The sequence below is a fragment of the Netta rufina genome, assembly GCF_964035555.1.
Source record: "Netta rufina genome assembly, chromosome: 3".
Classification (NCBI taxonomy): Eukaryota; Metazoa; Chordata; class Aves; order Anseriformes; family Anatidae; genus Netta; species Netta rufina.
This window is the reverse complement of record NC_140125.1, coordinates 16,988,663-17,013,294: the sequence shown is the minus strand read 5'-3', so window position 1 is coordinate 17,013,294 and position 24,632 is coordinate 16,988,663. Positions and strand designations below refer to the sequence as shown.

The 24,632-nt window shown below is 36.7% G+C and overlaps 1 protein-coding gene across 21 annotated transcripts in view; it reads right to left on the bottom strand.

The window, feature by feature from the left end:
* The window catches only part of NRXN1 (neurexin 1), a gene marked incomplete at both ends in the record, with an annotated part of 708,589 nt that overhangs the window by 348,711 nt on the left and 335,246 nt on the right, over nucleotides 1–24,632 (bottom strand). For 18 of the 21 annotated variants that reach the window (XM_084284084.1, XM_084284064.1, XM_084284069.1 and 15 more), the window contains 2 exons: nucleotides 3,077–3,196; nucleotides 8,854–9,027. In XM_084284084.1, the coding sequence (XP_084140210.1) occupies nucleotides 3,077–3,196; nucleotides 8,854–9,027 (294 nt within the window). Of the gene's footprint in view, nucleotides 1–3,076; nucleotides 3,197–4,198; nucleotides 4,226–8,853; nucleotides 9,028–24,632 lie in introns of all 21 variants that reach the window. The other 3 variants (XM_084284087.1, XM_084284067.1, XM_084284065.1) reach the window with 1 other exon arrangement.

The window sequence follows — 24,632 nt, the reverse complement described above, 5'->3', positions numbered from 1 at the left end:
CACAGGTTGTCCAGAGAGGTTGTGAAGATGCATCCTCAGAGATACTGAAAACCCAGACGGACACAACCCTGAACACCCTGCTCCAGCTGACCCTGCTCTGTGCAGAAGGGCTAAACTATACTATCTCCACAGGTTCCCTTTTCTTTCAGCCATTTTGTCACTCTGAAATTTCTACTCTAATACATTCACTAAGAACTGGTGGAACAAAATAACGGGGAGGAATGGTGGATTAACACTGGATGAAGACCAAACTCCCACCCAAACGCTTGCTCATTCCCCTTGCTCTGATGGTGGTGTTGCCTCTGCTGTTTCTCTTTTCATTCTCTCCTCCTGTCCAGTGTTTTTGCCCATTCTATTTATGTTTTCCCAGAGGTGCCATAGTGTGGCTGAGGTGCTGGGCTGTGCCTTGTGGTGAGTCTGCTGGAAGTGGCTGGAACCGGCTGGAACCAGCCATGTCTGGCAGGGGGCAGGCCCAACCTTTCCTGATAGAGTCACCTGCTGCCAGCATCCAGACATGGACACTCGATACAGGAGGATGCAATTCTCCATAAGCCAGTTACATTTTAACTATTTCTTTTATGATATGTGACACTTATTTTTAAACGGTCAATTTTTCTTCTGTTAAAACAAAATCAACACCTATAATATTTTGATGTCACTAATAGTCCATTTTACATAAGCCTAAAAATATAAATTGGTACAAACAAATGTAAAGGCAGTCTGTCTATGTAAGAATACTGTATTGCTGTAACAATACTGGGTTAGGTTTCAGTGTCTGTCAATTAACGTTGCTCCATGCATGATTGGCAATGGAATTGTGTCACTGCTGAGGAACATCCTTCAATTGTTCACAAGGGGCTGTGTTTTTCAGCAGCAAGCAGGTACTACTACTCCAGACCTGTCACTGAAAACACCTCACTGGACGCAAAAGGAATTGGGCTTACTTCAGTGCTGTAAAACTTTAGCCTGTGTTTTGTAGCCTATGCAATTTGCTAAAAACTGTAGTAACACTTCATCATTGCTCTTTCCATTGTACTCTTCCCAAACAAAGCAGAGAGTAGTCTAGGAACATACATATGACATTGAGATTATAAAAACATATTTTTTCTTCATTTTCCTCCCTGTATATATATATATATATAATTACAAAAAAAAATCTCTCTCATTAGATTTGCTTGGTAGACTTTTGGAATGTAAACTAATCTAAGGAGCCAAGATAAAGCAGAAGATAGATGAATTACAGTTACCAGACCCTGCATCCATATCTAGGATAATGGATCTAGGATGCACAAAGCATCCATATCTAGGATAAATTTATATTTCATGTTTGTGACAGAACATTACAAAATTACTTTGGGGGAAACAAAAAGTAACGTTTTTTTTTTTTCTTTTGCAGTCATGTGCTAAAGATACTCCTCTACCAGCATCAAAAATAGTATACTGAAAGTTATCTGATAGTGTACAGTGTCATCCACATTACTGTATGAATGAGCCTTCACTGACAGGTGAATATTTATCTTTCTTATGTAAGTTCTTAAATTTCTTGAAAAAAAAAAAAATAATTACACAGTATTCCAGGTTCAGACATCAGTTACTATTAACACAAACTTATAAACAGAGTTTTTGCATTGCTAGATGTGAAATATACAATTTCTTATTCATAGCTTTTAGTTACTTTTGAAAGAAATCAGAGGTCACAAAAAAAAAAAAACAGAAATAATGACATTTTAAAAATAGAAGCACAATTTTTCTACTGTATTAGATAGGACACTAAAATCTTTATAAATACATGCTTAGAAGTATAACTAATTATATTATTGGAAGTGCAAACCCAATAAACACAAAACTTTGGTCAAATTTTCTAAAGTTTTTTCATTTATAAAGAAACAGATTATCAATTATAAATATAGATTTTATCAATTATAAATATAGATTTTCAATTATAAAGAAACAGAGTGACATGTCTTTCCTGTAGTTTTTAAAAGGTGATCAAGAGTAGAAAAGTGGAACTTGCATGAGAATCATTTTTTTTTTCAGCTTTTGCATGTAACTAATTTTTTAGCCTTTTATTGAATATAATTTGAGCCAAAATCTCATGAGATGTTAGCTATTTTCTTATTTAAGAGTTTGACCACAAAGATGCACCTTGCTGGAGACTGGAGAATCAGAACAAGACACAGAAATGCAAAATGCTTGAATAGATAGTTATACAAACACTTCCTATCATCAGACATTCATTTGGAGACATGTATACAAATAAAAATGCCTACACTTAAAGACATTCCCTTTTCATATGGATACAAATACATGTAGCATAAGGATATTTCAAATGACCTGCATTAAAAAGAAAAATCGTTAGTTTTCTTTAACTAGTTACCATGGACCATCATGGCTCTTGCATTATTGCTCCACTTTCAGCTCTGCATAATTCTATTTTGATCAGTAAAACTAGATTGGAATAAAACTAGATTATGACATTGGTGAATCAGGACCTTATTTATGACACATTTAAGATTTTCCTGAAAGACCAGATGGTTGGTGTACATTATGTAGTTTTATTGAGATGAAATTTAAAAGAACTAAAATACTCAGCATGCTTTTATTATTGGAATGCTTAGTGTGTCACCTAAAGAAATCAACAAAGGGAGATAATAAGCCTTGTCAACTGTTTCACAGTAATTACAGCCCTCATGATATAATGCAAGAAAATTGCAATATAGCTTAAGATAATAAAAAGTTGTTTTTTTTGTTTGTTTTTTTTTTCAGTCAGAAAATAAAATATATTTGTAACGTTTATGCAAGAAAGGGCTTATTTCAAAAAGGTAACCATCAGTATATTAGACACACAATCAAGTATAATAAAACCAAATTCTGTCAGTGTTCCATACAGAACATTGCCCAAATTTTAAACTGTATATTTTAGCTATGTTCTTCACACAAGCCTTACAGATTTTCACAAGGTTTGCCAGTCCATTTAAACATCATATATTAAAGTATTATAAAGCTAAAGACACTTCCTTCAAATATTGCCTTAGAGCTCTAGAGCTTTCAGATCAGCACATTTTAGTGTACTTACGGTCATTGCATAATGGTCCGCTAAAGGAGGTCATGCTACAATCACAGCTGAATCCATCCCACTGCTGCAAGCACACTCCCTGGTTTGCACATGAATCCTCTTGGCATGTTGTGCTTGGGCCTGATGAGAACATACAAAAAAGGACTTGCACTTTGCCTTCCAAATAAATGTATTTCTCATTGGATCACATTAACTAGTTGCCAACATCTCAAATCAAATGAGCAAAGAGTTACCAAGGAAAACACACATAAACTTGCTGTTTTGTGTTTTTTGTTTCTTTGTTTGTTTTTGTAGCAGCATGTAATATTAAAAGGACGTTTTTGCTTTAGTTCTATGACTTATATGTCATAAACACATAAAAATGCAAGAACTGAAGCAGCTATATTCCAGGTACAGTGGGGATGTTAGCTTTATTGCGAGTTCTTTGTCATTCTCATCTCAGACCATTAACTGGCTAAACGTTTTCTAAAAACTTCAGTATTATTTTTCCTGTAAATACATTTCAACCAGCAAAGTCAGATGCCAGAGAAAGCAAAGTTCTGGGAGATGAAACTAAAGATTCAAACATAAGGTAAACCCAAACCAAACCAAAACAAGAAATTAATAAAATGAAGCTATGTTATACAGTGCTTTCAATCCCAGATATTGTTTTAAATTATTTAGGTCTGAAATAAAGAGAAGTTTGGCATTCTTTGGCATGAATGTTGGCAAGTACTGATTCACATGCTTCAGGGATCCCATGCAGATTCCTTTTTGTAAAGGGAAATGAAGAAAATCAGATTACTAATGAACTGGCATGCCGAAATGTGATATACACATGAAAAACAAACTACTCTATTTCTAGAGAATCATAACTAGACTACGGAAATATAAAGAAATTTTTTAAAGTATGATCAAAGCACTAAAGCAGTCACTATACAAAACATATTCAAGACTGAAAGCCTTTATGCAAACTATGCTGGAAAATGAAGGTTCATGTAGCACATTGTTTTAGAGGTGTGAAAGACACAATCTGAAATAAAATAACACACTTTAGTTCTGAAATGTACAGAGCATTTATTGCAGTAATCCAACTGTGCATTGGGGGTTTCAGTCTTGTTGAATACACACAGGGCTATCTACCTTGCAAATCAGCTTTCATCAATGCAACTTTGTCAGCAAAATAAAAAAGCAAAATATATTAAATGTTAGTAAGCAATATTGAAATGGCAGCAAACACAGAAAAAACATTCAGAATAAAGTGCATGCTGCTGTTAAAGAGAGAAAGAAATGCCATATAATGCAAACAAATTAATGCTAATAGCCATAAATCTTCAGGCAAGCCAAAATAAGAAAGCAGTAATTTGCCAGTATTTTACTACAAATATAATGGTTAATTGAGCTGATGACATGTAATGAAGGAAAATTAAAAGTTTTTTTTTTTTTCCTTTTTTTTTTTTTTTTTTTTTTCTCTCCTTGGATAGATATGAATGCATTAGCAGAATAAATGCATGGCTGAATCCTGACTAGCCATTTGTCATGTTGAGATACACCAAATTCAAGAATAATTAGCACTGTCATCCTCTCTGGTCTTTCTTTGTCTAGCCCTTTCTTCGTGAATGGTGAATGAAAACTGAAATACAGATTATGAACTACTGGTTTCTGTATGCTCACACATACATATCACACTGACTCTTGACATTACAATGAAAAATTTGGTTCTGGGATTATAAAATACTCCTACATTGTTTTGGGGAAGATACATCTATATCTATTTGAAGCTCCTACTTCCAATTACAGATGATGAGGCAAAACTGTCCCAAATATCATATAAATCTCCTAAATCATTCTGAAGAAAGATATTCACTTAACCCTTCTTTCATATTACAGCTTCTTCAAAGATCTCAGTGAGGAATTTTCATTTGTTTTGACATTATTTTAGAAAAATCCAAACCTGTGTGGCTTAAGTCAGCTCAATGGCCACTTGCTTTAAATGAGGCCCTGCTTGAGCGCACCACTGAACCAGGACTTTAACAGCCACCACTGTGATTAAGATTGGACAGCATATGCAGCTTTACTTTTCAGGCAAAACTACTTTGTTATAGTTTTCTGCTTTTCAAATAGCAATAACAGTATCCATAACACATTGGCTGCAGTATGCAGTCATAAGATGGTGACTTCCCTTTCTTAGGAGTTTTGAGCCCAGAAGTTTAAACATTTGGGCATTACATCACCCTTTCCTGAGCTGGGGATTATAATGACAGAATCCCATAGCTGACAAGACACTTACATTTTTTTCTCACCAGATTCTGCTACTCGGAAACTTTACAAAGATGAAGTGAAAATATCTGTAGGTGTTTAAAATGTTATATATTCATGCATTTATTTACACTTTAGTTATGCAATGTTAAGTTTCCTCATCATTTCAAAAGTAGAGCAAAAGTCACAAGGACTTAAAAGTATAAAAACTGCAGGACCCTGCAGACACATTGAAAGTGCATGTTAAAATATATGTATATGGAAAAAATACAGGTAAGATTTTGGTAAAAAGCAGGGTATCCTGCTTTTTAAAAATGGTTTTCTTAGCATTTTTGGTTTACTTATAGTGGTCATTATTCAAAAATTGCCATCATGACTGGTTTTAATGTAATATTTTTTTATTTTTATTATTTTTTAATTACAGGAAGCTTTAAAAAAAAGGAATGGAAAAGGACATTCTAATGTTTACGGTACTATAATATTTATCATAACAAGTTTATATATTTATATATATATGTTACAAAACTAAACTATTTAGTAAATATTTTAATACACTCTTCTCAAGCACTCACCTTTTGATTCACATTCTATTTAAATATTCTAATTTATTCAGTCTTCACTGCAGACTTTTTAATTGACTGAATTTCGTCTCTCATTTACATTTGTCTAACGTGAGGGCTTACAAGCTGTACATATTACACACAAAAAAAATATTTTAGGTAGCATGTACAATCTTTTTCTATATATCACAAAAATACGTTCCACATCTCACTACCAAGAATCTACATATATGTTAAGAACTACTATGAACCTTTTAAATGTTCATTTAAGACATATTATATATGCACAAACATCCAAACAGTGCATTATTTTCCCAATATTTTAAACCTGTTCTTATATAATTCAGTATTTTCTATAATTCTGCTTTCCTTATAGTGTAAAGTACAATGGAGCTGACTACAGGAAAACAGGGCTGACATATCCTGGCTTTGGGGTTTACTGTTAACAATTCAAAGAGCTAGTTAGCATATTTCTAGTTGTTGGTTTCTACCTATTCTATCCATTGAAAATGTGTCAACAACGTGAATTCAGCCACATTTAAATTACGTTCAACACTCAATGACAGAGAACAGGTATCTATCTGTCTGTGGCCGAAATTTTGAAATGTAACCCTTACAACTTGCCAACAAAACCCTGTGTGTGGGCCTGCAAAAATATCCCAAAGAAAGAATTTTTAACATGCATTTATATTAGTAAAGTTATTGACAAATATGTCTTTTAAGAAGAATGCCATTATAGATAAAATTAATTAGTAATACATCATGGCATCACGCTTGACAGAAGAAAGATAAAGGCCTTTTAGCTTTTTTTTTTTTTTTTTTTTTTACAATGGAGAGGTGTGGAATTCAATCTCTTGTGAGTCTGAAGAGCATCAAATCTAAGTGTCTCTCTTCTCAGTCTGAAGTATTAACAAAGTGCACCCTGTCTATGGGATGAGGGTTAGAGTTAGGTGATTTTTAGGTCCCCTCCAGTCTAATCTAATCTATGGTTTTATGATTCTATGACATATACCCTAGTACAGTCAGCTGTCTTTTGGACTGAGAGTGATGGCTTATGCTTTTTTTTTGGAAATTATTTCTGCTACTCTGTGTGTCCTTAGATCTTTGGACTCAACAACTCAGAACTTACAGACTACACATCCCATTGCAGCGTGAGATGCAAAACTGCTCAGCTCTAAGGATGGAGATAGTCTTGTATGTACACAGCAGCACAACTCTTGAGGCATATAACAGATTTCTAGGAGACAGCTAAATTTGCAGGTGACTTTAATAGTATTTTAGGTGTCAGAATATTTTCTATATATCTGATCCACGGTCTTCAGACAAGAGACCAACACACAGGTCAGACAGGGGAAGACATGAAGTAAACGAGTAAAGTGGAAGGGTTGCAAGTTGTTAAAAGTTGTTTAAACAGAAAGGTTGGAAGAGGTTATTTCACTCAATGCTACTGAAGATTTTTTTCTGTGGGAAAAACTTTTGACAGGGCAGATCTCTGAGAGGCAGTTGGCTCATCTGGTTTAACCATTCTGTTTGTATAAGATAATTTTAGTGTCAGAAAAAGCTCCACCAAAGAGAACAATATTTGTACTGATTTTATTAAATGCTTGGTAGCTTTATTAAATTCACTGATAGCTGAGTTGTGCCACTGCTTTAAAAGGTGAGCTTCATTCTAGGTCTATGGCAATATTTCTTTGAACTACATAAAATTCATTTAGAAAATCACATTATTTCAAAAGAAGCTATGAAATTCATAATGGATTTAAAGTGTACTTTGACTCTTTAAAGGGATGGTACAGGCATGGAACTTAACTCACATCATTCAGAAAGTAGAATCTAATTTTCCAAACTCAGTGCAAACTGATTTATACATATTTTTCAATTGCTGACAGAAATACAGACACTAAAGATGCAGAAAAATAAGTTATGAAATGTGCATATATCTATGTTCTATCAATAGAACTTATACTGGTAACTAAAGGTAACAAGTAAAGAATGAGCAAGTTCCACCTTTACAAACTAACTGTAGGGACAGCAGAAGGTAAAATTTATCTGCCAGAAACTTTTGTCTGGTAAAGCTTGAGGAAATCTCACCCAGCTCTGTTTGGACAGTCTAAAATGTCTGTTTATAAACTTAATCAACTTGACACCAAAATCATCAAGATTCTAAATTCAAATTCTACTATATCATTTACATATTTTCTGTCCAAAGATGGGCACCTGAGAGAGGAGGAAATGTGTAAAAATAATGAACAGACACACAAAATTCAGAATTATGTGAATAAAATACCTATGTGGGGACAGAGAATTGATTTAAATTATTTCATAAAGAAAAGTAAAATAATGTGGAATTAAAAGACAAGATGAAAAGTTGATTGATTGATATCCCTAGTTTACAAATACACCTCTTCTAATTCTGTCCTGACTTATATTCCACAATAGTTCAGTTGTGTCAAAATGTGAGATAAAACATATTTGACTATTATTGACTTCAGATAGGAAGATTCATGACAATGCAAATCTCAGGGTTAAGCAAAAATAGAGAAAGTAGATTGATCTTCAAGAGTATCATATATTAGCCTTGAATTAATAAACACAAAAGGTCTACTTTAAAAGTGTCTTTATAAAGGACTCCATTGAAGCTAAATGTTATTGTTTCTATCATAGATTAAAATACATTGTAGAGTAAATAAAATACATGCAAAATATCTAGCCACTGGAGAGGGATGGAACCTACATTTAACATTTAAGAAGTTACTCATGTTCTCAGATCAATCTGTGCTGTAGAACAGGTATAGATGTACTTGTTCTCCGTAATACTAACAGAAACACAAGCTTTATATAAGAAAGGGTAAAACAGGGTAAATTACAAGCAGGTAAGATATTGCCTTTCCATGTGCATAGTGTACATATCAACAAAACTCGGGAGGGTTAGCACAATACTTGCACAATGATGTAAAAAGATAGCAGCATATTCAGTACCTTCACACCCTCTTTCTATTTGCCCATTGCAGAAGAGAGCATCTGAGATGAGATCAGGCAGCCGTCCATTCAAGTCAACTGATGCAAGACAGCCTTGAAATCCCTCTTTTGCATGCACCAGCTTTGGCAAGGACTTATACATTTCTTTGGCCACTCCTCCAATATACAAATCACCTGTTAAGCAGAAATAAGTATTAGCCACAGGGAAAAAATAAAAAAAGAAAAAAAAAAAGAAAAGAAAAGAAAAAAAAAAAAAGAGAGAGAGAAATAGCTGTAGAATCTTTGACCTGCACGATCTTCAAAAAACACTCTTCAAAATTTTTCTGAGATCTCTATAAACTTTCAGATTTTGTAGTACTTGCTCCCTACTTTGCTTCAAAATAATTTAATTCAGCAGTTTTCTGGATACTGTGAAAGCTACCTGTATACTTCATATTTGTATGACTTGTATGTAAGACATTGTAAGACATGTTATCTATGTGCCAACTCTCATATACAGGAAACACTGATCTGTTTCACAGCTGCAGATATAGTCACAGAATCTCCTTCTAGAAACACGTTTAGCACTGACACATATTGCATTCATATTCAGAAAACCAGACCCCAGATCATCCTGATTATGGATCCAGAACACCCTAAGTGTTCTTAAGGCAATAAGTGGAGCACGGAGATTGACCTAAAGCACGCTACCCATTTAAAAGCAGGCCAACAAAAACAGGTTTAGAGATACATCTGAGGAACTTTGGAATACCACTGTTAAGCAGCAAAATGACTGATCCTCCCCTCCTAAATGTGTACCCTGTATTAGTCATATGGGATCAGGGGTGGTTAGATGCCTTTAAAATGCCAGTTTGCCCACTGAGAATTGTATTACCAAAAGTATTTCTGATGGCTAACATATAAACATGACGGCTAACATATAAACAACTCTTTGTTGAACCTTAAGCAACTTAAGGCTGCAATCTGGTGCTTTCCTTCCTTTGAGTAATTCATAGTTCTGAGAGATAGATATCCATTCTTTGAATGGATGTAACTATAACTTTTAAACACAGAGGAGGGGACACTTTGTTTTGAAACAATTTATGCTGTGCCTTTCTTCAACACATTTTGCATTTCTGGCAGGCAGAACACTGATCCTCTACTTTTCAAGCCAACATAACTATGGTTTCCAACATCTTGCATGAATTTACTGTCCCATTCTCTTGTCTCCTAAATCAGAAAAAAAAGCAGCTCTCTGCAAGATTTTTGGAAGTGCTCTGAGCATGCCTATAGGCAAGCCCCATTGGATAGATAGGAAAAGGACAAATGAGCTTCTGAGAAGCGTTGAACCTGTTGAAGGAACGTTCTTATGGGAGCATCCAACTCTCAAGCATCAACTAGGGACAAAACTCTTACTCCATCTATGTATTAAATTCTCTCTAATCATAATTTGCATAATTTTTCAATAGACTATCTGAATATACATTATTGTCCACATTGCGCTTTCCAGCAAGCTCCCCAGTCTGGATGATTTTGGAGCCAAGGCTATAGGATGTACCAAAGAATATTTCTGAGTCACCTCAAATGTAAAACTATTCATTTTCAATATTATTCATTTCCAATACATTTACCAAGATTGGTAGGCAGATGTTATAGCAACAGGATGTAGAATGTCCTAGCTATCGTCATTACCGCATGTAGCTAATTTTAATCTCCCTCTTATCAGTATAAACTGCAGTCACACCTTTTCCTGGTTCTCCTGGCATACTCCTTTGTTTGCAAGCGAGTGCTCTTCAAGGCTGTTTGTAATGGCCTACATGTTGCATGCAAGGAACTGGCCTGAATCAAACAAATGCAATCAGACTGTGAAAAAAATTTAGTCAGTGCATATCAGCCCTACAACTCAACTGTATTTGAATTAGTGGAGCCAAAAAGCTTAGGAATATGCATATTATTAATCTCATAACATATTCAACAAAAAATCTTAGCGATCGTTATGGCATAATATAATAAGAAACCTCAAGCTTTCCCCTTTCACATAGATTATATGAAAAATAAGATATTACTTTCCTCTAGAGTTTTAAGGTATAGCATAAATCTCAGAAACATGGTATTAGGCATAAAAGATTAATATATGGTGATCCATATGTTCCCACAAATGGGACATAATTCATTCACAGTAAAAAAAAAAAAAAAAAAACTTCAGTATTTTTAACCATCTGTACTGGAAACACGATAAAATTTCTTGCCCCATCATAAAGGTTTTTTTTAATCTTTTCCTCAGGTGGAACATTTAGAAAGTAAACCCTCACAGGTTTCCTGAAGTTCTGTTTCTTTCAGTCATTGTGAGCTCTGAATATAGAGATAATTCATCTCAACTGATTGCAATAGACTAAAAAGAAGGAAACTCCAGAGAACAATACAAAGAAATTCATACCTATGCTGAAAGGATCAGATTTCTTCTCCTTGAAGTGTGTGCAATTTTTTTTTTTTAAAGCTCTCAACATGTGTACTGTCCAAACAAACATTTTTATTCTTTGATCAATTAAACCTTTAAAACTGCAAACTTTCAAATTGATCCCCTGCTCATTCCTAAGATACTTCCCTCCAGCATATTGAGATTGATATATACACTAATATAGCAATTGTCACTTTTGATGAATGACAAGAAAAAGTTCTGCCACTGTGGAAGCACATGAGGATGAACTCAGAACATTCATTCTTGAAAATATAACAATGGAATATTATCAACTAGGTATCATATGCACAGCATGACACATTGTTATAGAATCATAGAATGACAGTCATAGAATGGTTTGGATTGGAAGGGACTGTAATGATCATTTAGTTCCAACCCGCCTGCCATGGGCAGGGACACCTCCCACTAGACCAGGTTGCTCATAAGCCCCATCCAACCTCGCCTTGAGCACTTCAAGTGATGGGGTATCCAAGACTTCTCTGGGCAACTGGTTCCAGTGCCTCACCACCCTCCTAGTAAAGAATTTCTTCCTTATATCTATTCTACATCTACTTTCTTCCAGTTTAATGCCATTGTCCCATGTCCTAATAATACATGCTTTGATAAAGAGTTCCCCTCCAGCTTTCTTTTAGGACCTCTTTAGATATTGGGAGGCCAATATCTCTATTGGGAGACCTCTTCTCCAGACACAACCCCCACTCTCTCATCCTGTCTTCAAAGGAGAGGTCCTCAAGCCTTTTGATCATCCTTGTGGCCCTCCTCTGTACTTGTTCTAACACATATATATCCTTCTTGTGCTGGGGGCCCCAGAGCTGAACACAGTACTCTAGGTGGTGTCTCATGAGAGCAAAGTAGAGGGGGAGAATCACCTCCCTCAACCTGCTGGTCATGCTTTTTTTGATGCAGCCTAGGATAAAATTGTCTTTTTGGGCTGCAACACACTTTGCAGGCTCATGTTGGCTTCTCATGAACTAACATCCCCAGGTCCTCTTCCTTAGGGCTGCTCTCAATCCATTCTCGACACACCCTGTATTTGTGTTTGGGATTGCCCTGATCCAGGTGCAGAAACCTTGCACTTGTCCTTTTTGAACTTCATAGAAACATAGAAACACAAGGTTGGAAAGGACCTACAAGATCATCTAGTCCAACCATCCCCCTATCACCAATACTACCCACTAAGCTACCAAATCATATGGTGTAGCACCTTGTCCAGGCGCTTCTTGAACACCGCGAGGGACGGTGACTCCACCACCTCCCTGGGCAAGCTGTTCCAGTGCCTGACCACTCTTTGAGAGAAAAAGTTTTTCCTGATATCTAATCTAAATCTCCCCAGGTGCAACTTGTAGCCATTCCCTCAAGTCCTATCATTAGTTATCTGAGAGAAGAGGCTGACCTCCTCCTCATCACAACCTTCCTTCAGGAAGCTGTAGAGTGCAATGACGTCTCTCCTGAGCCTCCTCTTTTCCAGACTAAACAACCCCAGCTCCCTCAGCTGCTCCTCATAAGACTCATGCTCCAGACCACTCACCAGTTTTGTCTCCCTTCTCTGGGCACGTTGCAGGGCCTCTATGTCCTTCCTGTAGTAACGGGCCAAAGCTGAACACAGTACTTGAGGTGCAGCCTCACCAGAGCTGAGTACAGGGGGACAATCACCTCCCTACTCCTGCTGGCTACACTATTTCTAATACAGGCCAGGATGCCATTGGCCTTCTTGGCCATCTGGGCACACTACAGACTCATGTTCAGCCAAGCATCGATCAACACTTCCACGTCCCTTTACCCTTCACAGTCCCCTATGAGAATGAGTGCTGGTGATCATGTAACTATTGCAAGCTGCTCATAGAATGCCTCATCCATCTCTTCATCCTGATTAGGCGATCTATAACAGACCCCCACCGAGATGACACCCCTACAGGCCTTTCCCCTGATCCTTATCCATAGACACTCAACTTTATCATTCCCAACTGGAGGCTCTTCAACATCAAAACACTCTTTAATATAAAGAGCCACACCACCACCCTTCCTTCCTTGTCAATCCCTTCTGAAGAGTTTGTAGCCATCCATCACAGTTCTCCAGTTGCGGGAGTGATCCCACCATGTTGCAGTTACTCCAAATAGGTTGTAGTTTGCCTGTTGCACAATCACTTCCAGCTCCTCCTGTTTGTTGCCCATGCTGCGTGCATTGGTGTAGATGCACTTCAGATGAGACACCTGCCTCACCCCAGCTTCATTGTTCCCCCAAGCACTTTTCTGGTGAGCCCTGTTTTATCCCCTTATCCCCTTCCCCTGTCATAGCTAAAAAAAAAATGTTTAAAGCTCTCTTGACGAGTCCTGCTAGCTCCTGCGCTAGGATTTGTTTCCCCCTTTGAGACAGGTGAGTTCCATCCATTGACAACAAACCAGGGGTCAAGTAAACTACCCCATGGTCAGAGAACCCAAAGTTACTGTCTCGACCCAGTCTCTCAGCCAATTATTTATCATCTGTGTTTTCCTAGTCCTCTCCGTGTCCTTCACCTCCCCCAAAGTAACAGAATGAAACACAACTTGCACTCCCGCTCCTTGAAATATTCACCCTAAACCACTGAAATCTCTCTTCGCAGTTTGCAGGCTTCTCTGAGAGATTTCATCATTGCTCACCTGAACTATGAACAATGGGTAATAATAAGTGGGGTGAACCAGCTCCGGGAGTTTTCTAGTCATGTCCCTGACCCAGGCCCCAGGTAGGCAGCACACTTCCCTATGTCTCGGGTCTAGTCTGCAAAAGGAGCCCTCTGTTCCTCTGAGAAGGGAGTTGCCTACCACAACCACATTTCTTTCCTTCCTGGCAAAGGCAGTCTGCATGTGTGGACTCGACTGCCTCATCCTTGGTAACGTCTTTGGGAAGCCTTCCCCAAACCCATTACTTAGGAAGACCTGGGGATGTGAGGGAAGCAGAGGGGGGGTTCGCCCACAATGCTGAGCAGGGACCTTCTTCCAATCCTCCTCATCCCTCAGATCCCCCTCCTTTGCCTGACAGGGACAGGGCAGGGGGTCCACCACCAGCTGTGGGGTATCTCCCGGGCACCTTTCCCTCTAGCACACCAGGGAGCTACTCCACCAGTCAATCTCCCACTCACAGTCCCTGACGGCCCTCAGTCTCTCAACCTCCTCTTTCAGCCTTGGTGATATGCTGAGCAGACCTTCCACCTGCTCACACCTCACATAGGTGCATACCTGTCCCCCCCGCCGCCCCCCTCCCAGCAGCAGCAGGCTCTGGCACTCCCTGCAGCCAGAGACCTGCACAGCCACAGCTCTGGACAGCCCCTCCCTTTGGGTCGCCACAGTCCTTTCGGGGCAAGCTCTCTGCCTGGGGGAGACCATGGCAAAAACTGCGGTCACACAGACGGCCAGCAGATAGGGTGGACTCGAAAGGGAGGAGGGACAGAACCCTGTGCCTCGCCGCACGAGGCAGCACACCCACCTCTGCAGCACGCTGTGGGATGGTTCTCGCCGCCCGCCCGGGGGCGTTTTCTACGCAGAGGGCGGGGGCGCAGCGCCCAGTCCCGCCAGCGCCGGCGGCTGCAGCTGTGCCGGCTCCGAGGCGGCTGGCCTTGGCTACTGCAAGCTCTGTGACACCACACAGCTTGGTGTGTCTTTTTTTTCCCCATAACTTTCCTGACTTTCATTCATTTATAAAGAAAAATAGCCAATTTATATAAAATACGTTAACTGACATAAACAAAGATAGTGAAGAAAAGCATGAGGGAGTGGAATGCACCAGAAATTCTTTCTGACCTCCAGAGAAGCTTCAGATTTGCTGGAGTATCTTCAAACTTTATTTGAGAGCAGATAGATACTCTTTAATCCCACAACTCTTCTTATTTATACCAAGAGTCATTACCCTTTTTTTTTACCATTTAGCGAAGGAAGATCATTTCCTCTCTTCATTGTTTTCTAAGGACAAAAATAAACCCTATGCTACAATGTTTCTCACTGGTTTGAATATTGTGTGCCAGAGGAATCACCTGGAAGGCAAAACCCTCAGAGCTGCATACACAAACCATGGTAATAATAGTGCTGGTCTGTTACATCGTAAGCTCTGACTGAGAAGAGTTCAGCATGCTTTATCTATCTATCTATCTATCTATCTATCTATCTATCTATCTATATATCTATCTATTTTTACAGCTAATGCTGAACCTCACTGATACCTACAGGAGCTATCCTATTTACACCTCTCTTTTCTGATTTAGAGGTGACTTTTGAATTGAGGAATATGTGAAATTAACACAGAAGTGATTTGCTAGTTCATAAATGAACTCAGGTTGTCAATGTAGTCATTATTGGAATCACAGTTATGGAAAAAAAAAAAAAAAAAAAGTAGAGAACACCATGAGTCACACAACTGTTGGTAAAACAAATGCTGCCAAATTCTTCTGTAATAACTTTTTTTTTTTTTTTATGACAAGTATCAAATTTCTTAAGAATAAGATCCTTGCTAATGCTAAAATAAAGAAATGTAAAATAAAGATCGAAGATGCTGTTCTAGATACTTATTTTCTGAATAAGTACAGAAGTAACATTATCTGGCAGTACTGACATTGCTGACAGGTCACTCCATAAACTTTTCTCCTTTTCTGAGTTGTGTCCCAACCCAACAGTTCTTACAGGGTATGTCCTAATTGGCAAAACCAATTTGTTTAATTTAAGGATTACCATTGCCTTGCAGCAATGGGAAAGGGAATTATTAGCCACATGGAATGTATAAATCCAACACGCTCCAAAAGTAGACTTTCTCTTCTTGTACAGTTGTATTCAACTGTACTTCCAGCCATTCTCTTCATTTCTTTTCTTTCATTATATTTTTTTTTTTTTTTTCTGTCTTGTTTCTAACGTTACATTGTACAAAATCACTATTATTTCTAGGAATGAGAGTGCTTCTGCACTGTACTAGAAAGTGATAGTCCTGGCATAACATGTTGGGTTCTGAAAGCACAACATGCATTTCTGACATTCCTTTATATGACATACAAAAATACAAAGGAGTATCTGGCTGCGGTAAGGCTGAAGTGTCAGGCAAGCTTTTCTCTAAATATGCTATTTCAAAATGATCAAGCATGTAACAGCTTCTTCCCTGAGGCAGGCAAAGAGGATTGAAGATTGCAAAGACTGAGAAATACTGAAGGGGAAGCATAATCTTGAAAGAAAAAAAGTGCTTGCTTTCTTCAAGTTCTGCACAAAGCAGATGATTTGGTGTTACAAGATCAATTAAAATTGCTTTGTAGTGCCTTCTTTAGTTGCACAATTAATTACTGGGTGGGTGTCAATACAAGAAGACCTAGCTTATGGTATTTTTGAATAAGCTGAAGGGTGCAAGTAAATCACTCTTGCACAAACTGAATAAACACAATTTTAAACACAATAAAGAAGTAACATCCCAATTTTGAATCAAGGGATGTTGTCTCAGATGCAAATGCCAGATAGGTAGCTAGATCCCAGATGCCTTTGACAGTCAATGCCTATATATGCAATGCCTATGCAAATAGGAGCTTATTTGTCTTTAATGGCCTTTTCCCAAATCTGACATACAAAAACACCTACCACTTACTTGGTACAATAGGCAGAGCAGGATGGAGGCTTGGTTTTCAGATGTGGAGTTTCAACACTTTGAAAAGGGAATTAGGCATAGAAGCAGAAAGGATAGGGAATTGCTTTTACAGTCAGAGTGTGTTAACTTCTCTATCCTTATCTACAAACAACACCAACATGAAAAACACTCAAAAAAAGAGTTCTGTTAAACTTACCACTATTGAAAAAGGTCTAATAAAATTCGGAAGGATTTTTATGTTCAGAACAGATTATCTGACCAGGAAGAAAAAAAAAAAAAAAAAAAAAAAAAGAAAAAAAGGACTATAAACTATAATAAACTATAATGGACTATCTCACACTGTCTAAAGGCTTGGAGTGCTGTGCATGCCAGAGCTCGAAAGCCAGGTTCAACAATCCTGGTGTGAATGAGGACAAAGATGAGGACCTCAGGCCTTGCACAGAATAAATGCATATTCTAAACAGCAGATGAGTGGTGATTTCAGAGTCTCTCATCACTTTTATTTTTGATCACTAAATGTTCACTTTTTGTTCTATATTAAAAAAAGAAAAAAAAAGTTTTAAAAATTAAAACAAGTTGATGAACTATAGCTGTTCTTTTATGCATAAATAAAAAAGCCTGCTGTGATCATAACCCAAGTTATAAACTGAAGGACAGTTGACAAAGTCTTAGATGATACATCCACACAGCTTCTGCAGCACATACGCTCCAGCATATGGCTTTTCAAATCTCCCTTTACAGTAGAGAATATGCGCTTGCTGCACATTCACAGGACTGTTTGGTGCTAGAACCAAGCATTGCTGAATTTTGTCTACCACTTGCAAGGCATTTGAAGGAAGACATGAACATGTATACTTAGTTCTTTATATCTACTTATTCACTCATCGAGTCCATTCTGTAGCTTCAGTATTGATTTGTGGTCAAATTCATTTTCTTTTGACATGTTTTTTGTTCTTTTTTTTTGTATGTTTTTTGTTTTTGAAGTGGACTTTTCAAATATTTTCCTCTGAAATGATGAATTCTATCACTTCTAGACTTTCTTTCGTCAAAGAAGGGAAATGGTGGCTAATTTACTAGTCCAGGTTTTCCTGAGTTACCTGTCCTTCCAAACGCTTTGGGCAAAAGGTAGTTGTATGAAGTGACAGGTGGCTCCTTCTGTCTTCCACATTCCCTGTACTGATAACCAATTAAGGCAAAAGTAAGAAAATAATTTATGGATTAGGAAGTTTCTCCTTCAGGAAGGAAAACAGAAACTGATCTTTTCAGCCCGATTCTACATTGCTTTCAGCATCGTTTCTGAATACCTTTTTAAAGGCATTAAAAAAAAAAAAAAAACAAAGGGAAAGAAATCACAAGCACTGAAATGCTAACACTTCCCCCCTCCCCCCCCCCCCCAGTCATCCTTATTGGCATATAGGACATACTGTAGTTATTTGTCTAGAGAATTAAATACTTCCTTCCTTGGCTGCTGTTGCTTATTCTTTTTACTCATTGTAGGCCCCCAATCCATACAGACAAAAAGACAGTGAAGACTAAGACAGATGATTAAGAAAGAGCTTGCAGAGCTTGATTTTTCATCAAGAAAAATTTCTCGTTACTAATTTCTACAGCAGTCCACACTGGAGATAGACCTGCTGCTTTACCTTTCTCCAAGTCTCCCAATCCCACCATGCAGTTTATATATCTGCATTTTCCACAATTGGTACAATTATGCATCTGTCTAGAAAGTTCTTCTCATGCTGTTGCTATGTTGCACACTATTTTATATATGTCAGGCTCTGCCTGATGTGCACTTCTGCACTTCACCTTCTAGTGCTCAGTTTTCACTCCTATTACACTTTTTGGTCCTATTTAATTTAGCTCAATTCTTATGCAAGCATGCCAGATTTAAGAAAAAAAAAAAAAAAAAAAAGAGGTAAGTAAAGCTGTATGATAGAAAAGGGGTGGAGGTGGAGGATGAGGGCAACAAGAATGTCCTTGGCAGCTGAGTTTTCGATAGACAACAGCAGAGACACAAAAGGTATATGATTATGTCTGAACATTTCCCGAAAATTTTCCATGTTAAAATTCACCATTACCCTAGAAGGCATCACTCCCTTTCTCAAATTACATGTAATCTCAAACACAAAACTGTTATACAAAAACATTTTGCCTTTTCTCAACAGTAATAATTCTGATTCCCAGTCACTTTTTTTTTTGTCCCAACCTCCACTCCCACACACTCCTTTTTTTTTTTTTTTTTTTTTTTTTTTTTTTTTTAATTTTCTTTGTCAAAATATAGGCACTGGGACTGAAAAAAAAGATTAAACAGATTTAAAACTGAAACAGAACAGTCTGCTTGTCCAATGGACTGTGAGGAAAGTTGGTGATGCATGTGAAACAGTAAATAATTAAATCTAATTGCCATATAAGCGTGCGTGGTAATCCATCTCCCACAGAACCGATGCTATATCAATTACATTGTATATGAGGAGGATGGTTGTGGTAGAAAGGTGAGGCATTCAAGCACATCAAATGTCCTTCATTTCTTTCCTGTTCTGACCATTTTTCTATATTGAATGCATCTGAAAAATAGACAAAATCTAATGAGGTGGGGATGTCCATGCCACAGTGTATTGGGATTTCCCTTCCTACAGTTATCTTTCTGAAATCATTTATTCACTCTCTATTTCAATAGCCAACACATGCTGTTAGGCAGAGTTTGTTTTCAAAATAGTGAAGAATTCTTCTTTCTAACAGGTAACCTGGTCCTCAGCAACATCTACAAAACTCTTCCCTTCAGGCAAGATTCTCCACATAAAGCTACAAGGAAGCCGACAGTGGTTAAATATGGTCTCATTTTGAAGGTAGGTTTACAGAGGCAAATATTTTATATTATATTACCATCCTCTTGATCCAGAAAATTACCTCCAGACTCTAAGGATATTACATGAGACAGTTTTGTTTTGTTTTGTTTTTCCAAAAATGGTCAGAATTCCCCAATTTATGGGGACTGTACTATACCTACGGTAGCACATTCTGAATACAAGTTTAGGGCAGGGAGGATACTAGGATTCAACAAATGTGCCCCAGAGAGACCCAGTATAGTACCTATGAATGCAGCTGGGGGACAGACAAAATTATCATTTTATCTGAGTTGAGACCATGATCTGATTACAATTTGCAGATAACAAAGGTGTCTTCCCACTTTGTCAGTGGGATGTATTTAAGATAAATATCTAGATTTTTTAGCATGTTTAGGATTATGTGTGCTTCCTACATTAGCCTTAGCATAACTTTTGCTTCATATTCCAGAAGGGCTTGAAAGAAACTCCACAACCACCTATGGTAATTACGTTCATGCTGAACAGCTGTAGGAACATAGGCAAATCTATCTATGTATGTTTGTAAGAAACAGGAAGAAGTGGCAGAAAGCAAAAAGTTTCTCTCACCATGGGGTGACCTAAGAGACTACTGCAATGTTTTTTACCTCACAGAACTCATCATAAACACCAGAGTATTTTTATTATTATTATAAATTATTTATTTAATCCAGAAGTACTGCAGTAGATTTTTCATTTCTTCCAATTTTATAATCTTGGAAATTTGGATACAATTTCTGAAAGTTTAGAATTATCAAAATTATTTACATAGCCTGGTAGAGAGCATAGCTGTTTTGAAGCAATATATGACAAGTTCCAAAGAAAGGCAGACAGGATTTTGCATTAGACCAAGTTGTCCAATTACATATTGTTAATCTGGCTGTATATATTTGCAACACAGGTTGCAAAGTCTAAAAGAACAGTTCTCAGTTTTAAGTTACATATTTTTCCTTGTGTACAGAGGCTGCTTTCTCAAACTACCAGGAAGACAGCAGCTGTCTGTATTCACTGTTGTCTACTCCAACAAGTCACATTAGGGAGATCTATTTACTGGTAACAGTATTCAGTATTTTGTATTTGAAACAGAATGTTTTTCTTCATGATCACAGCCCACTGGCAAGGTCATTACAATTAACCCGTGCATGCTTGTTTGAGAAATTTAAGCACTAGCATTAGTTCATTTAGTTCATTTAAACAAATCTGGGCTTATATATAAAATACTCATCTGTGCTTTTTAATAAGGCTTTGTTTCTTAGTTAATAAAAATATGAAGAACCACTGCCATTGAGAGAGGCCTTGTAATACACAAAGGAACATAAAATGCAGTAACAGTAAGAATGGGCTCAATATAAAACAATAGGAACAAATATTACCTAAAATTGAAATTATTTCAAATTCCATCACTGGAACAAGAAACCTGCTTTACGATCAAGGCTAATTTAGCTCAGTTTTGCATGGTTTGAATAACCTACTTTGACAGGCAAATGAAACATCAAATGAATTAAATCGCTATTATAAATCATCAATGCATAAACCAGCCTAATAGATCTATTGATGATTTAGTAAATTACATAAGAAATTTTTAAGGATGAATTAACTGCTGAGTGAGTCTTTACATATGTGGAAATATAATTCAGTGCGTTTATGAAACCACTGTGTTTATACCAGAAATTAATGTGATTACTTTTCTTTGAGAGGCTTCAGAACAGGCTGTTTTTATATTACTGGACAAAAGCTCAAATAAAAAGGCAGATTTGTATAGCAGTACCAGCCATATCTCACAAAGGTATAGAGGAAGCTGGAAGCCAGTGAAGGGCTACAGAAGTAAAGTAAAACAGACAACAATAGATCTAGAAAGGATTTTTAAATATTAGGATTTTTAACTATAAAGAAGTTGATTCTGACTTAGGCTGTAATATGAATAGTATTTTGGTGAGGGTGGACACAGTGATACAGTAGAACAGGAATAACATATTGTTTAAAATGGATTCTAGAAAAAAAAAAAAAAAAAAAAAAAAAAAAAAAAGACATTTGGGAAAGCCATGTGAAAGAGAATAACAAAGTGTGAAAAGTTGAAAGTATCGTGCCAGTTCAGAAAAGCAGGTCTTAAAAATGTATGAAATGTATGAAATGCTGTACAGGCATTAACATTAAACCAAAACTGTAGAGTTGGGAAGAAATTTTCTGTGATGGTAATTTTTGTTTTAAAAGAAAATACAGATAAGCCCAAAATCTGAATTCAGATGACTGCAGTTCATTCTGGATTATACAGTACAGCTAAAAAGTTTGGAATAGGATGGGACACAGATGTACTGAAACTACAAATTTCCTAGAAAAGAGTGGAATATTTTACCTTTTCATCTCAATTTATAAATAAATGAAATGTAAAAATATCCAAATTTTCTCTGGGATAGTCATTCTGGGTGGATCTTTGTAGTTTTTTGTTTGTTTGCTTGTTTGTTTATTTTTGCATGTTTGCAATTTAAATGAAGTGGGTGAAAATTTACTATCTCAAAATGGTGCCCAGGGGGGAAGCAAAATGGAGATAAAACCCTAGTATGTAAGTGTATACAAAGTTATGCTTGAGGATGTTGCTCCTGCTATTTGAAAGCAGCTTGTGTGTCTTCAAATATTTATCAAAATAACAAAAAATAAAAAAATAAAAAAATTGCCAAAACTTCAGTCTCCCACACTACAGCAAGAAAGTGTGGAGGCAGAAGAGACATTCCAGATTTTGTAATACCTACATAGCCTGAATGAAGGAGAGGACTTTTATTTGGCAATAGTGAGGAACAAGAACATGAGTCAAATTCCGCCTTCATTTGCCTTTTTTTGCCCCTTTCAGTCTATTTAGACTGTAACAGCAAAACATCAAAGTACAGTGAGGAGAATTTCCTTCATCAAACTATTTTGTTCTGTGAAGACCTTGAATTATAGCCAAACTAACCAGCTAAGCTATACTGAAAGCAGAACAGATAAACTGCTCATGAAATAGATAAAGCAAATTTGCTGTGTAAGTGCATGTTGGCAAGCTTAAACTGCAATGCCTTTCCTGCTAAATCTCATTTGTCCTCATGGGTTATCTGCTAGAACTGCACCTGAGTACATTTTGCTAATTTTCTCTGCTCAGAAAAACAACATGGTTCTTGGAATCCAAACACAGAACTATTTTCAATCTTTTACTAATTTGTCTCTAATTTATCATTTGTCTATCAAATAACTGCAGTAATTAAGCTGAAGAATGTAGTGCATGTGTTTCCACAAGTACTCAAGACCAGTCCACTGAAATTGTATCAGATGTTATGAAGGAAATGCATCTCTGTAATAACTGACTTTGTATGTTAAATAGCCAAGTCGCATACCCAGAAAGAAATGTATAGTGGAAATTTTCTCACATGCTTTTAAGACAACTGTCTGCTTTCCCAGACAACTGGCATCCTGTGCAAGCTCTACAACACAATCTGTCTTTGCACTGAATTCACTGTGTGTGTGTGTATATATATCTATATATATATATGAGGCATTTATGTGATTATTCTTTCCAGGATTATCTTGGATTTCAGCATTTGAAATCTGGTAACTTTCCAATTACTGAGAAAGGATGCAGATATTCTGAATTGCCTGTACACTTATATTTTTTGCATTTCACCTAATACTAACTTAAGTTAAACAAAATGATTAATATCACTAGCAGGAAGTAAAAAATTAATTTTTATTTGTTGCTAGTGCTAAAGTAATACTGGACAATTATATAACAATGTCTGTTCTTGTTGGTAAAGTTAAGTGTATGGGGTAAGTGTTCACAGCATAACAGAGATATGTCACCATAAGAAAAAAACTACATAAAATGGAAAAAAAGAAAAAGCTACATTCTGCATTTCAACTGAATGCAGAAGAAGAAGAAACAATAATGAAAGGTAATTTTTTCTCCTTTCTAGCCTGCTGGCTAAAATGCATGTTTGAACTCCCTCCAGAAAAACAACCAAAGTTCTCATGATAAATGCTGTGACATATTTAAAGAAGCTGACTGTGCAGAATATAATAGAATACATTAAAAAAAAAGTAAAATGAAACATACAACTATTAAAAGACAGAGGTTGAGGACCTATGTATGCTAACCCAGTATGAGGAAGATGCTTACTATATATCACTGTTTGAAAATGTCAGGTTTGTTATTCTTTTACTAGCCATATTTCCTGGATGGTGGAAATCAGCAATTGTGAAAATCAGAAATGGTGAAAATTCACAATTAGAAAATCAGCATCTAATGCAATTCATCTAATACAATTCCCACTTCAATTCTCAGTATGTTTTTTCATGCTCTTCAGGTGTTTTGTGTTTTTTGTTTTGTTTTGTTTTGTTTGTTTGTTTTGTTGTTGTTTGTTGTTTTTTGTTTTGTTTTGTTTTTCAACTGGAATTCAAGGTTAGAAAATGCACCAGCTATGAATACTTTTTTACTTCAAAAGGGTAAAGCAAAAGTAGAATTTTCAAAGTGAAGAAAACAAAGGAATGTTAGATTTTGTAGGTTATCCTAGCTGGTGAGCTGGCTCTGTGAACGCAAGGCACAAAGCAGCATATTTCATGAAATAACAGTGCCCTCTAGTGTCTTTATTAAGCACATTGTACAAACTTTTAAGCAAAGCAAAGCAACATACCAACACACCACTTCAGTTTGAAAAAGATGTAGAATAAAATGGCTGTGGTACCTTACTTATCGGTTCTAATCAGGATTATTTTTTCCATTTATGTCTACTTAATATACCGAAAAAAAGACTGTGCATATGTATAAACAGAAACAGTACTTAATGTTGCAAAAAATGGGGAAGAAATAAGTTATACACTTTCTCTACAATATCAAAAATCTCTCTGAAGT